We start from the raw sequence: 13475 nt of genomic DNA, 5'->3' as shown, positions 1-13475 counted from the left end.
CTCAGGTAGCCTGGTCCAGGAAACAGAATGTTGACAGCACTTCTGGACTTTAGGGAGATGATTTTGGCTCTTTAAAGGGAAATCAGAGGGTGGTGGGGCTGTGGATGGTTTTATTCTAAGTAGCTGAAGGATGTAGGTAGACACTTGCTAGGGAGGAAAGAGGGAAGTGACTTCAAAGCAGAACCATCAGGAGATGGTGTAAGACCCCGTGAGTCCCAGCTGTACTCCTGGCCACATAGGGAGCCAGAAACAAGCCCGTCACTCAGAACTACTTCCTCAAGAGCCAGTGGCCCAGATCAGGTCAAAAACTGACAGTCTTCTGGCCAGATGTGGCTGGCAGACAGGTTTTGCTGGGCCTATCCTGGATTACTTTTTGTGTCCCCCCTCCCCCAAGTAATTAAAAGATTCTACTGGGCATGGTGGCACTTGGCTATGATCCCAGGGGCTCAGGAGGCTGAGGCAGGAGGATGTGAGTTCAAAGCCAGACTCAGCAACTTAGTGAGGCTCTCAGCAACTCAGTGAGACCCTGTCTCTAAATAAACTATAAAAAGGGAGGGGGATATGGCTCAGTGGCTAATCACTCCTGGGTTCAATCCCTGGGGTCCAAAATATATTAATGATAATAATAAAATAAAAAATCCTAGATTACCAGATGTTCTTTTTTTTTCTATAGTGATGCTTTCCTGCCTTTAATGAAAACCACAACCAAACAGCCTGAGAATACACATTAAAGGATTATTATAGAATGATAAAACTGCACCTTAAACTTGATCTTCTCCTAGCATCCTCACCCCAGGATTCCTGCTCAGGAGAAGATGCTGTACTTGCTGCCACTCTATTAAGTAAGCCAAGCAGTGAATGTTCCCTGCCCTGGGGTATGGAGACAGATGACATCCCGTGTAATATCAAGCAAAAGAATGAGTTCAGTCAGGTGTGGTGGTGTATGCCTGTCATTCCAGGAGCTCAGGAGGCTGAGGCAGGAGGATCGCAAGTTCAAGCCAGTCTCAGCTACTTAGCAAGGCCCTACATAACTTAGTGAGACCCTGTCTATAAATAAAAAAAAAAAAAGGGGAGTCTGGGGGCTGGGGATGTGGCTCAGTGTTTAAGCGTCCCTGGGTTCAATCCCTGGTACCAAAAAAGAAAAGTGATTTGAATCTCAACACCATTCATACAGCTCATTTTGTGAGCTTTGGGTCAATTACATTTCAGAGAGTTCAGTAGAGAGTCATGATTATTTCAATTTGTGAAAACATGACACAGACCATTCTCTGCGGGAATGAGGGAGGTGACTCAGGAGGAGATAACACATATCAGCCATATAAGGATTCAAAGCCACTGCCTATTTTCACTCCTTAAAATCTCCTAAGCAAATCAGTGTGGGCCTCTGAAGTATAACACCTTAGAAGTTAACTGCCTGTGTAACTCTGTGAGGTCCGAGGCTTCTCCACCCTAAGTTCATATCTCTCTCCCTGTCCTGTCGGACAGACACATATCTTCTTCCTCTGGTATCCAATAAAAGCCAGACTGGACAGATATTTGAGCATGCACTTACCATGTATACTTACACTGTCAAAAATTCTGATATAAATTAAGGTAAGATCAAGTCCCTGACCTGAAGGACCTCATAACCTATGGGTCAGGTAAAGACTGCTAACCAAATAACCGTAGTCAAAGGCCCTCGGGTGGCAAGCATAGGGTAAAATGAAAATAGGTAGCTCTTAGGCCAAAATCAGGATGCAGGGAAATTGGTTTCTGATTGAACACGAGTTGGAAACACCTGAAGTTTCCCCAAATAAATCAATAAATATTTCAGTTTCTTTTAAAAACCACAGCTAGGACAGCATTGCTGATACCGACAATGGGCTCCGTACGCTTGGCAAGCAGCCCATGTGCCAAGACCTCACCACTCCTTACTGCCTCTCAGCCAGGCCCTCTGGGATCACTGGCAGTTAGTTATCCAAGTGGCTGTTTGAATTTGCCATCCGTGGTGTGGATAACACTGAGTCCAGGTGGTGACATCCAAAGCAGGGAAGAGCAGTTGCGATGAGAAAGGCTTATCAGAAAAAAAATGCAAGACCTCTCTAGGCTGACCCTGAAAGAAAGGAAAAACAGCACTGTTCTCTCCAGAAGAGAGCGGGGAAGGGTAAAGCAAGGCACGGAGCCTAGGAAGTAAAACTAACAAATAAAACTGCGAAGAAACCAGGACCCCCTAGAGAGGGAAGAGCAAGACACACCCCAGACCCTCAGCCCAAGCGGCAGGTGATCCAAGGGTGCTATGAACCCCCACCAAACCCAGGGCCAAGTCCCTCATTAGTGTTCATCTATAGGGCCATTAAAGTTGACTTCCATAGCAACAGAGTATCTCCTTGTACATCTACCTAAAACCTCCAAACTAAATAATCAAGAGGCCCAGACCATTTTTCTTCCCATCACCAAAGGCAGTGGATCATACCTTAAAACAGGAGCGTCTAGGATCTGGTTTTCCTACCAAAACTGTAGTCTGGTCCATGAAGCCATTAAGTGTATCATGGATTCTGTTATTTAGGAGGGCTTGGTGGAGGCTGGTCCTGGGGGCATGCGGGGGAGCCTACAAATCTCCCTAACTGTCACTCATTTACATGGTCTGTGCATCATCGGCCCCTAAAAATTAATTAATTTAATTAAGAAGAGGCACCCTGGCACACTGGCCCTGCAGCTGGTGAATACTAAACAAGCAAACAGCCTTTGGGCAGGGAAGAGCTAGCTACCTGCCACGACCTGACCCTCCCAGGGCCTGACCCTCCCAGGGAACGTCCCTGGGATCATCAGCAGTAAAGATGCACATAAAGCTGCCATTTGGGTTTGCCATTACAGGGAGGTTCAGTAGAAACGGCAAAGGAGAGCAGAGGGCCAGAAGTGAGTCCTGATGCTCAGGACTGCCTCCCTGTTCTACAGGCTCCACAAAGGAATCCCAAAGCTACCCTTTCAGAGTCTTTAAGCTCTACAGGACTTTGCAAATCTACCACTCACACCACAGTTTCCCCATCCTGGACCTTGTCCAGCAGAACTTAGGATGGCCATGCCTCCCTGTCCCCAAGGAGGCCATGCAGGCCCGAGAGGCGGCACCCATGGCACCAGAGGGGAACCATTCTGATCCCGGGAGCACAAGGTGCTCAGCTCTGGCTCAGAAGCTGGAGGTCCTCCCAGCTGAGGGATGGAGGAGTCTCCTAAATGAAAACCATGCTCAGGAGGCAGGCAGTGGAGACTTTTGCCTCTGAAGTAGTGAAAACAACTCAAAGTGGACAGGAAGCGAGAGATAGATAAGGCTGAGGAAAAAGATGCTTCGCTCAAGTAGATAAATTTGGAATCTGAGGTTCTCCAAGTGCTTCTGCTTACAGATTATGGTTCTTCTTTCTTAACACCTCCACCTGTACCCTCTGCCCCTATAAATGTGCACTTTCAGGAGTCCACCTACCTTCACAACCACCAGAGTAAGATTTGGTCTATCTGTTAAAGACACGTTGCAGCTTTAAAATTAATTCATTTGGGGTGCATCCAGAAAGGATGCAGACCAATTATCCAGAATACAAGCAACAATAATTGTTGGCAAGGATGTGGGAGAAAAGGTACATTGCTGGTGAGACTGCAAACTGGTGCAAGCATTATGGAAATCAGTATGAAGATTCCTCAGAAAACTTGGAATAAAACCACCTTTTGACCCAGTTATCCCACTCCTTCGTTTATACCCAAAGGACTTTAAATCAGCATACTTCAGTGACACGGCCACATCAATGCTTATAGCAGCTCAATTCACAACAGGTGAGCTATGGAATCAACCTAAGTGCACTTCAAAAGATGAATGGATAAAGAAAATGTGGTACATATAAACAATGGAATATTACTCAGCCTTAAAGAAAAATGAGATTATGGCATTTGCAGGTAAATGGATGGAACTGGAGACTCTCATGGTAAGTGAAAGAAGCCAATCCCCCCAAAAAACAAAGGTCAAATGTTTTCTCTGGTATATGGATGCTAATTCACAATGAAGGGATTAGGGCTAAGAAAGAACAGAGGTACTCTGGATTAGGCAGAGGGGAGTAAAGAGAAGGGATGGGATAAGGAGGTGAGAAGGGCAGTGGAATGAATCAGACATTATTACCCTATGTGCATATACGATTAACAATCAGTGTGATTCTACATCATGTACAACCAGAAGAATGAGAAGTTATACTCCATTTATGTAGGATGTGTCAAAATGCATTCTACTGTCATGTATAGCTAATTAGGGCAAAAAAATGCAAACCAGTAACCTTTGGGAAGACTTCCTGGTACCATGCTTCAGAACTGCATACATTCTGACACAATCACCCCCTAGGAGATCCTGTGATTGAGTTCCTTCTCCACCACTAGCACAAGTCTGTTTGTAACACTCAGGATTTCCCACACTCTGGGCCCACACCTGGGGCACAGGGAGGAAAATAACTATTTTAACATAGCCTCATAAAAGTACTCCTGGCCACAGGAACAAGATGGCAAATGCCAAGCCTGTCTTTCTGGCAGAAGGTATACCCCAGGATTTCCCTGAGATAAAAGGATAAGAAAATCCGATGCCACTAACTGGACTCTTCAGGAATTGAACCCCTAACCATGTAATACTCCTCCTCTGGGTGCCAAAGACGGAGATAAAAAGGTCCAAACAAATTTTTAAAAAAACCACTCTCTCCCTCTGAATCCTTAAAAGTCACTGTCACCCAGGAGTTTCCAGGAATCAGGAAACAGTCAAGGCATTTTGTGCCTTTTTCACTTAACCTCCATTCTGACAAATTCACCAACATAATCCAATCAGAGGAAATATCAGTGTAAAACCCTCCTATTACAGAAATGTGTGCCAAAAGATTAAAAAAAAATAAAACTTGGTGGTGACTCGATTCTGGACACACCAGTGATCAGAAGCTTTTGTTCTTGTTAGTAAAGTAAGTAGTTAGGTGGGGATTCTAGCCAGATCTACTTCTGGATTACAAAGGGACCAATGTATCATAAGTGGCCTGTCTCCCTCCCTCAAGCAGACAAAGAAGGAAATGAAAGTGGATTGTCTTAAGCAAATACATTTGTACAAACAACAGCTTACCTTAATGTTACTGGACTCTCCTTCCTCCCCCACCTCTATACCAAATTACAAAAAAAATTAAAGGACAAAAGAGTGAAGCCATTCATAAGGAATCCCCTGGAGAAGAAAGCCCACAGGCCCACAGGTGGCCCCATCACTTCCATTACTTGCCCAGGTCCTTTATCTTTAAATGGAAATCACCCCCACAACATCTCCGTGACCTCTCTTCATGCCTGTGTGAAGCCTGAGCGTCTAGAATCTATAAAGCAAATATAAAACTCACGCTGTCCTGCCCTGGATGAAGCGCGAGGTTCCTTCAAACATTTTCTAAGCTTAACCTGTCTCCCTTTTCTGGACTCTCCCACAACCAAAAAATGAAGGCCACTCAAATCCAGAGATTCAAGTGACCTTCAGCAACTCAGTGAGACTTTGTCTCTAAATAAAACATAAAATAGGGCTGGGGATATGGCTCAGGGGTTGAGTGCCCCTGGGTTCAATCCCTGGTATCCCCCCACCAAAAAAAAGTGGATCTTAGCAGTAAATTCTACTGCCTAAACTGTATCTCAGCCAATAATTAATACTGTACCTACAATAATTAATACTGTACCAATAATTAATACTGAAAGCTCTCAACCAATCAAATGAGAAACAGAATCTACCCACAACATTTCAAGAGCTGCACTAGTATCTCTGGCTAAGTATTTTAAAGAAGATGAAGGGCTGGGAATATGGCTCAGTTGGTAGAGTGCTTGCCTCACATTCACAAAGCCCTGGATTCAATCCTCAGAACCAAAAAAATAAAAAAAAAAAGAAGATGCAGAGGTCTGCAAGGTCAGCTGCCCAGTGAGTCACAGACTTTAGTGGCTGGGTTATCAAAGTGGGATCTCATGCTGCCCATTTTTCCATGGGGCTTTTTAAGGTTTATATGTGCTATGAAATGCTCAGCTGGAGCCAAAAGGCAAAAGTGTTTCTTTCTATAACACTATGACATAACCAAACACTCTCAACTTGAAAGACGATTTTCCCCACCACGGTGGGGCAGTGGGAAGACCTCAACTGCTGGGTGTTGAAATGCTAAGAAGATATGAAATCGGGTTTGACAACACGGCATTTCAGCAGGCACTATTTTACAGACTGGTTTCTGATTAAAATATGAACTTCAGCACACCTGTCATCCCAGCAGCTCAGGAGGCTGAGGCAGGAGGATCATGAGTTCAAAGCCAGCCTCATCAACTTAGCGAGGCTGTAAGCAACTCACTGAGACCCTGTCTCTAAATAAAATACAAAAAAAATGGCTGGGGATGGGGCTCAGTGGTTGAGTGCCCCGGGTTCAATACCTGCCCTCGAAAAGAAACTTCACATGCCATGAAATGACAGGGATAAAGCATCAGATATTCTGTGCAACCTCCATCCTTAAATACAGTCAAGCTTTATGTCAATTGGAAACCTGGCTGTGGTTTTCTTTGGAGTTCTGTTTGTTTTGACTCATTCATTCACCAAGGCCTCTAAAAAGATGCCTCACCTCTTCCATATGTTCTGTATCTACACTCAACAACATTCGTGTGCAGTTCCAGGTCATTTACTCCCAAGGCATTTGTCTTAAGAGTGGATCCTGTCAGGTGGGCATGGTGGCGCACACATGTCATCTCAGCCACTCGGGAGGCTGAGGCAGGAGGATCACAAGTTCAAAGCCAGCCTCAGCAACTGTGAGATGCTAAGCAACTCAGTGAGACCCTGGCTCTAAATAAAATATAAAATGGGGTCGGGGATGGGGCTCAGTGGTCAAGTACTCCTGAGTTCAACCTGGTACCAAAAAAAGTGGATCTTAGCAGTAAATTCTACTTCCTAAACTGTACCTCAGCCAATAATTATTACTGTACCTACTGAATGTGAGTCCTATTTTTTTTTTTTTTTAACAAACCACCTTACCAAAAGATAGTCCCACTTACAGAAACGTAAAAAACACACCCTTACCCTGTGGATCTGTAGATACTCAATCCTCACTGTGCTGACTCAGTTCACAGGGCTTCTTCACGTCTGAGCAGGAAATCAAACCCCATGGTTCACACCAAGCCCAGACATCCATTGCAGCAGCTGCCCTGGGAACACTGGGAAGTCTCTGCTCACAGCTTTCTATTCAATGAACACAGTCTCCAGTTCTAGCCATCACCTTTGCAAGAAGACAAAATTAAGTCTGAGTTTGTCAAAGCCCCTGCTCATCTTGTCCTGTATCAAGGAACTCTTACACAACTTTGCTCCCACAAGAACAACAGCCTTGGGGTAAGTACCGATTGCTGCTGCATACTTCACAGGAGCAAATCCAGCACCCTCTTCCATTGTAGGCTGGTTCTGTTCCATGCCCCCAAAATATAGGAGATGAAAGCATGGTTCAGGATGCAGGCCCAGTTGGCTCAGAAGGGCATCCAGATATCAGATTCCACCCTTATTTCAGCCAAGTCTCCAGGACTGGCCTCCCACTCTGAAGTCCCCCCCCCACTCAGAGCTCCCACCCCAGATCAGTCTGTGTGGTCACACAAGCATGACTTGGCAAAACTGTGCTGGAAACATTTACTTGCAACAAACACAACTGGGATCAATAAGCCAAAACAAGTTTAGATATGGTTAGGCTAAAGCTTGCACAAGCCCAAGATGAAAACCACCCACTCTCAAATCCCAAGTGGCAGCACAGAGCGCACCTGCACTGACTTGTCAGGGTGGTTTATAAGGTCACGAGCACCTGAGAAAAGAGCTTTTCTTCCTAGGGGCAGGAGACAAATGGTAGGCCTGTCCCACCATTGGTGTCAATATTTATCTACAGCCTGGGTATTCACAGCCATATAAAACCAGGCACCCTTTACAATCCACTCATTCACATCATTTGCCACTACAAAGCCCCCAAACAGAGATTTATTTACAGCTTGAGTTTCCTCTCTGCCACTGCTGTAGAGGCTGGCTGGTTGGCTGCAGGGCCCATGGTCTATGTTGGCTGTAATCCTGGCAGTTTGAGAATAATGCTCTCCAAGTATTGCAGAACAGCCAATATCAAGTGGCACTGCACCTGAGGACAATCAAGAGGCAGGGAAAGGAGACGAGGCACCTGCTCTCTCCCTTCCCAGGTCAGGCATGGCTCATGCACTGGAAATGAGCAAGGCTTAGACCCCGCAGGAAAGAAACTGAACCCAGGCATTTCTGAGTGTCACTTCCTCACCCAGCAGGCAACTCCAGCCAGCATGGAAGAAGCTATAAAGAAGCCTTCTTTATGCTCAGCTCCAACCTTCCTCAACATCTTCCTCCTTCCCCCCTTCCCCTTTAGCCTCCCACTTTCTGCCCCCCGCCACACACACCACCACTAGTACCACTCCCAGTAAAGGTGAGTCGCAATTCGTCTTTCCAGGTAAATGTCAGATGAAATCATTAGCCCATTAATCTCAACTGTTAACTCAATTCACAATAGCTAAACTATAGAACCAACCTAGGTGCCCTTCAACAGATAAATGGATAAAGAAAATGTGGTACATATACACAGTGGAATATTACTCAGCCATAAAGAAAAACAAAATTAGGGAATCTGTCGGTAAAGTTCCAAATGGATGGAACTGGAGACTATGATGCTAAGTGAAATAAGCCAATCCTCCAAAAATCAAAGGCCGAATGTCCTCTCTGATAGGTGGATGCTGACTCACAATAAGGGGAGCAGGTAAAGAAGAATAGAAGTACTTTGGATGAGACAAAGGAGAATAAAGGGAAGGGAGAGGGATGGGAACAGGAAAGACAGTGGAATGAATGGGACAGAACTTCCCTGTGTTCCTATGTGAACACACGACCAGGGAAACTCCACATCATGTCCAACCACAAGAATGGGAAGTTAGACTCCATGTATGTATGATGTCAAAATGCACTCTACTGTCATGTATAACTAATAAGCACAAATTAAATATATATCAACTGTATGAGGCTCTGGGGACTCTGGAAATATCTGTGCATAGTGGAAACCAGGTTTACAGATGGATTTTTCCCAAGTCTCTCCCCAGGACTCAAAGTCTTCAATGGGGTGCTAAGCTGGAGCTCTGTCAATGAGCTTTCCTGGCTTCCACCAAGGGGACACCCTTCTGTGTAAATCAAAGCCATAGTGGATGGCTCTCTGTGTAGTGACAAATTAAAGAAGGACCTGCAAGCCCAGGGCAAGTGACAGGACAGATTTCTCAGGCTAGCTCTCACCGACTTGCTACACTACTCTTCTGATGACACAACCTTCCCCAGCAGACGGGCAGCCCTCCCATGTCCCTGTCCAGGACTCTGGGCACTGGTAAGGAACTTATACCTTCACCTTTATACCTCCCAACAGGCTGCAAAACACTTCCACTGCCTTCTAAGCAAAATGTGACTGCGAGTGATGAGCTGACATGATGCCTGTGTGCCCATGTGCCCGTGTGGTCTGCCAGTGGCCAGCCTCCTGCCTCTGCTGAGAGCAGGCCCACAGCCGAAAAAGGTAGCAGCCGAGGGTCTAGTCAGCTTTCATTTCTTTCCTTATATAAAAACTATATATAACATTTAAACAGCCAGTATTTCCTCATGTACACTCCTGTTAATAATTCACAAACCCACCGACTTTCACCAAGGATCAGAAATCTTAAAGGTGGTTTGTGCAAACACTCCTTTTCTTGCTCTCACTGAACAACTGGTTCATTTAACCGATGGCTTCTGTGGCCATTAGGAGCAGGCAGCACTGCAAGCACATGAAGCCAGGCACACCACAAGCCCAGTCTCTTGGCCTCTGGGTTACACAGTCCAGGTATAAACATTGCTACTAAAACCATGGAAATCTTAAGTATCATTCCTTATGAATCTGCTCCTCCCAACTGCTGGGTCCTCAGGCAAGTGACTTAATTTCTGATACCAGTCTTCTTATCCAAAAATAATGAAGAAATTCAGTAAAAGTTCTACATAGTACAAACGCTGATACAATTTTTAAAATGTTGAAGTGCAGGAATAGAAAAGACAGTACAATTAATAAAGAAATTATATACCAGACTTGAACAAAATAATTACTATAATCCTGTGATAAGACACCATAACTATGGCAGCCAAAAAAAAAAAAAAAGCAAGATCTTAAACCACACTTTCGAAACATACATGAAAGCAATCATTGTCTGTGTCGTAAGAATATTATTAAATTCTCATTCTCTAAATATTTGTATGAGCTACAAGGTTACTCTGTGAAGTAAAATATTCAAATAAGTAGTACACAACATTAAAAATCCATCCTATTGAAAAGTAAATTATAGACATGCCAGTCAAAAATGAGTATCTAAAACTTCCAGCATAAAAATGGAAGGAGCTATTATGTACAAAAAAGCCCTCTGAGAAAATGACATTCATGCTTTGTAATTTGGCCTTGACTTCCCTAGTTCTTCTGAAGGCTTACCAATTGGGCAGGGGCGGGGGGTAGGAATCAGTAATTTGGGTATCTTCTAAAGCAAAATTATCTAAAGAACATGAATTTGGATTTTTACTCATGAAAGCAGAATAAGGGCAGCACAGGGTGGTGTGTAAAGGAATCAAATATTCGAAATGGAAACTAATTCTTTTTGGTATTCATTTGGGAAGAATTGAGAAAAGTGGGGAAGATAGAATAAAATTATTTGACCACTTTTTCTCCTATTACCCAAGAATAGAGGACACGCACATGGCAGCCAATTACCTGATGCTACTGGGTGACCCTTCACTTTTCAGATATGGTTGGAAAGTAGGATCCCATCCCTGGAGTATTGAGAGCCATGATTGGATTTTTTTCCCTATAGCTGGTAAGACATATTGGAAAAAAGAATGGATTAGGTCTGTATACTTTGTGCAAAGTCTGACCACATTTAATATTTAATTTCTAACTAATCAACTTTTCCAGGGAAGAGTAATTTTACAAGTTTCCATGGATTGCAGCTGTTTCTGTAGCTATCACCAACAGCATTAATTTTGCCCTCATTTATTACCCTATTGTTTCTGACACTAACTGTAAGCTGGTCCATTAAATATTATCACCTAAAAAATTAAAATCAACAATTCTCTGAAATATCTTTATATTTTTCATTTAATGATTATAATGTTTCCACCCTGTTCTTCTCCAAAATTACAGTCATAGAAACAAAGTTTATAAAAATATCTTCAAAAAGCTGAAATAAAATTATAGTCCATTTCAATAAGAAAAAAAAGATCCAACTGTAAATGTAACTCAAAGTCTACCTTTTATGTTAAGTGAGGAGTCTATATTTCATGAACTGCAAAATTCCATAGTCCAAATTTCTTAAAAAGGTGAAAGGTGAAAAAAGTGCTTGTTTAGAACTAAAAATATTAATTGTATGGATAATAAATGAATGAACAATAAACATTCCCTGGCTCCTACAATGTTAAATGACATTGAGAATAAAACTGTCATGTGACACACTTGTTCTTTTCCTTTTAAGTCCACATGCTCTTCATTGTCACCTTCCCAACCAGAGCCATCTTTCAATCTCCCTCATATCTTCCTTAATCACTGCAGTGCAAATCATCTCCCCTTCCACTGGATCCTATGGCTTCTTCCATCCTTCTGACATTCTGCATTAACTCTGATGTTACTTTTCTCTCAGCCTAATTATGTAGGCTCACCCTCCAGCTACATTCTCTTTTAATTTACATTTGTCTTTATCCAGTACAGTAGTCAGGAGAACTCACTTATTAAAATCTACTGGGGAATGGAGGAATCTAAAATATAGAATGTTTTTGTATAGTAATAATCCCATATGTATATATACACAGGACATATATGGACACTACAGTGAATAAAACAGTATGTATTTGAGACTTAAAGACATCATCCATGCTTCCCATAAACTCTTTAGAAAGTGTTGTACAGTGAAAAACAAAATTTTATTTTGTAAAAAACATGAATATTGAAGAGCACAAAGTATTAATAAAAAATAATCTCAAGTATATATGCAATTCCCTAAATATCAGGCATTTTGAGAAGAATATTAATAAGTACCATCACATTCTAGGATAGAATGTAAATTCCTAATTTATCTACAGTCATAAAAAGCTTAAATTTAAAGAGGCCTACATTTAGGACAAAACTTACAAAAAAGATATCTGTCCTTGAAAACAACACATTCAATTAATGTTAGGTGCAGAGCAAAGTATAATACAATTTCACAGCACTGGGAGATCAAGTAGATACGAAATATTTCAATAAAACTTCTAACCACATAAGGTGACCCAAGACATTTCCTAATATCCATTATCAGGATGTTTTAGAATGTGTGTCTATGCTGCAGCATCAGCAAGAGAATACATTACATAAATAATATATTATCTAAATATATAAAGTGTACTTTTTTGATATAACACAAGTAATCTATAAATTACGAAAATAAAATTTCTCACAAATTGCTTATCAGGATTAAATTTTTTCTTCACTATGCTACATTATATGCATAAATATACATCATCATCATTATTATCCTTTTTTTTAAACTCCCATAAGCACTGGGTCATAATTTTAAAATATTAGGTACAGGCTTTCCGGTTTTCAGAAAAGAAAACCATAGACATGATTTATAAAATTCATTTCTGGTTAAGACTTCAGAAAAACACAAACCCAACTGCTTTTATGATTCAAAATTTTCAGTTACATTTGATATATTCGAATAAAGAGTTCAGGGCATAAACTGCTGAGAAAAACTTTAAAAAGGACCTAATTTTCTAATTCATCAAACATCAATAAATTCTATGTAGTTTAATATAAGTCCAAAGCTATAGTATGTGCTGCCTTACAGTTACACTGTAAGTTATATATAAACCTCAGTATTAAAGAAAAGTTTATGTTTAAAAGAATAGTTCCACTTCGTTAAATTTAAGACCACATTACATAATTGAAGAAAGCCAATTAAGACTCCATTTTCAAGGTCTTTGTGGCTCCCAGCCCCCATTCCCCTCACCACTTCCTCACACTGTTTTTTTTTTTTAATTGGGTTACAATCAGATCTTCTTGAGAAGACAAGATTTAGTTATAAGCCAATACAGGGTGAGGAATTATATTTTGTAGGGTTTAATCTTAAAAGAACAATCTTTTTTTTTTTTTAATATTTTATTTTTTAGTTTTCCGCGGACACAACATCTTTGTTTGTATGTGGTGCTGAGGATCGAACCCTGGCTGCACGCATGCCAGGCGAGCGCGCTACTGCTTGAGCCACATCCCCAGCCCAAGAACAATCTTAATGTTACTTCACTGTAACTCCTATGCATCTATAACTAAAGATCTGCACAGTTAGTACAGAATAAGTACCTCTTATCTGAAAAGACTGGTACCAGAAACGTTTCAGATTTTTCTTTTCAGATTTTGGAATATTTGCATATA

At 41.9% G+C, this 13475-nt stretch overlaps 1 protein-coding gene across 8 annotated transcripts in view; it reads right to left on the bottom strand.

Annotated features, from left to right (window-relative positions):
- LOC107142568 (leucine-rich repeats and immunoglobulin-like domains protein 1) overlaps positions 1 to 12487 on the bottom strand; it is an 83219-nt gene extending 70732 nt beyond the window's left edge. The window contains exons 1-2 of one of the 8 annotated variants that reach the window (XM_048791751.1): positions 10788 to 12487; positions 7061 to 7256 (exon numbers count right to left, since the gene is read on the bottom strand). Coding sequence is in view for 4 of the 8 variants with exons in the window: in XM_048791755.1 (XP_048647712.1) it covers positions 761 to 894 (134 nt within the window). In the remaining 4 variants the exon portion in view is untranslated. Of the gene's footprint in view, positions 1 to 760; positions 2258 to 7060; positions 7455 to 8001; positions 8329 to 10787 lie in introns of those variants that run through there. The other 7 variants (XM_048791750.1, XM_048791752.1, XM_048791749.1 and 4 more) reach the window with 7 other exon arrangements.
- Between the last annotated feature and the right edge of the window lie 988 nt (positions 12488 to 13475).

This window comes from Marmota marmota, unplaced genomic scaffold, assembly GCF_001458135.2.
Source record: "Marmota marmota marmota unplaced genomic scaffold, marMar, whole genome shotgun sequence".
NCBI classification, from domain to species: Eukaryota; Metazoa; Chordata; class Mammalia; order Rodentia; family Sciuridae; genus Marmota; species Marmota marmota.
This window is presented reverse-complemented; position numbering and strand designations above follow the sequence as displayed.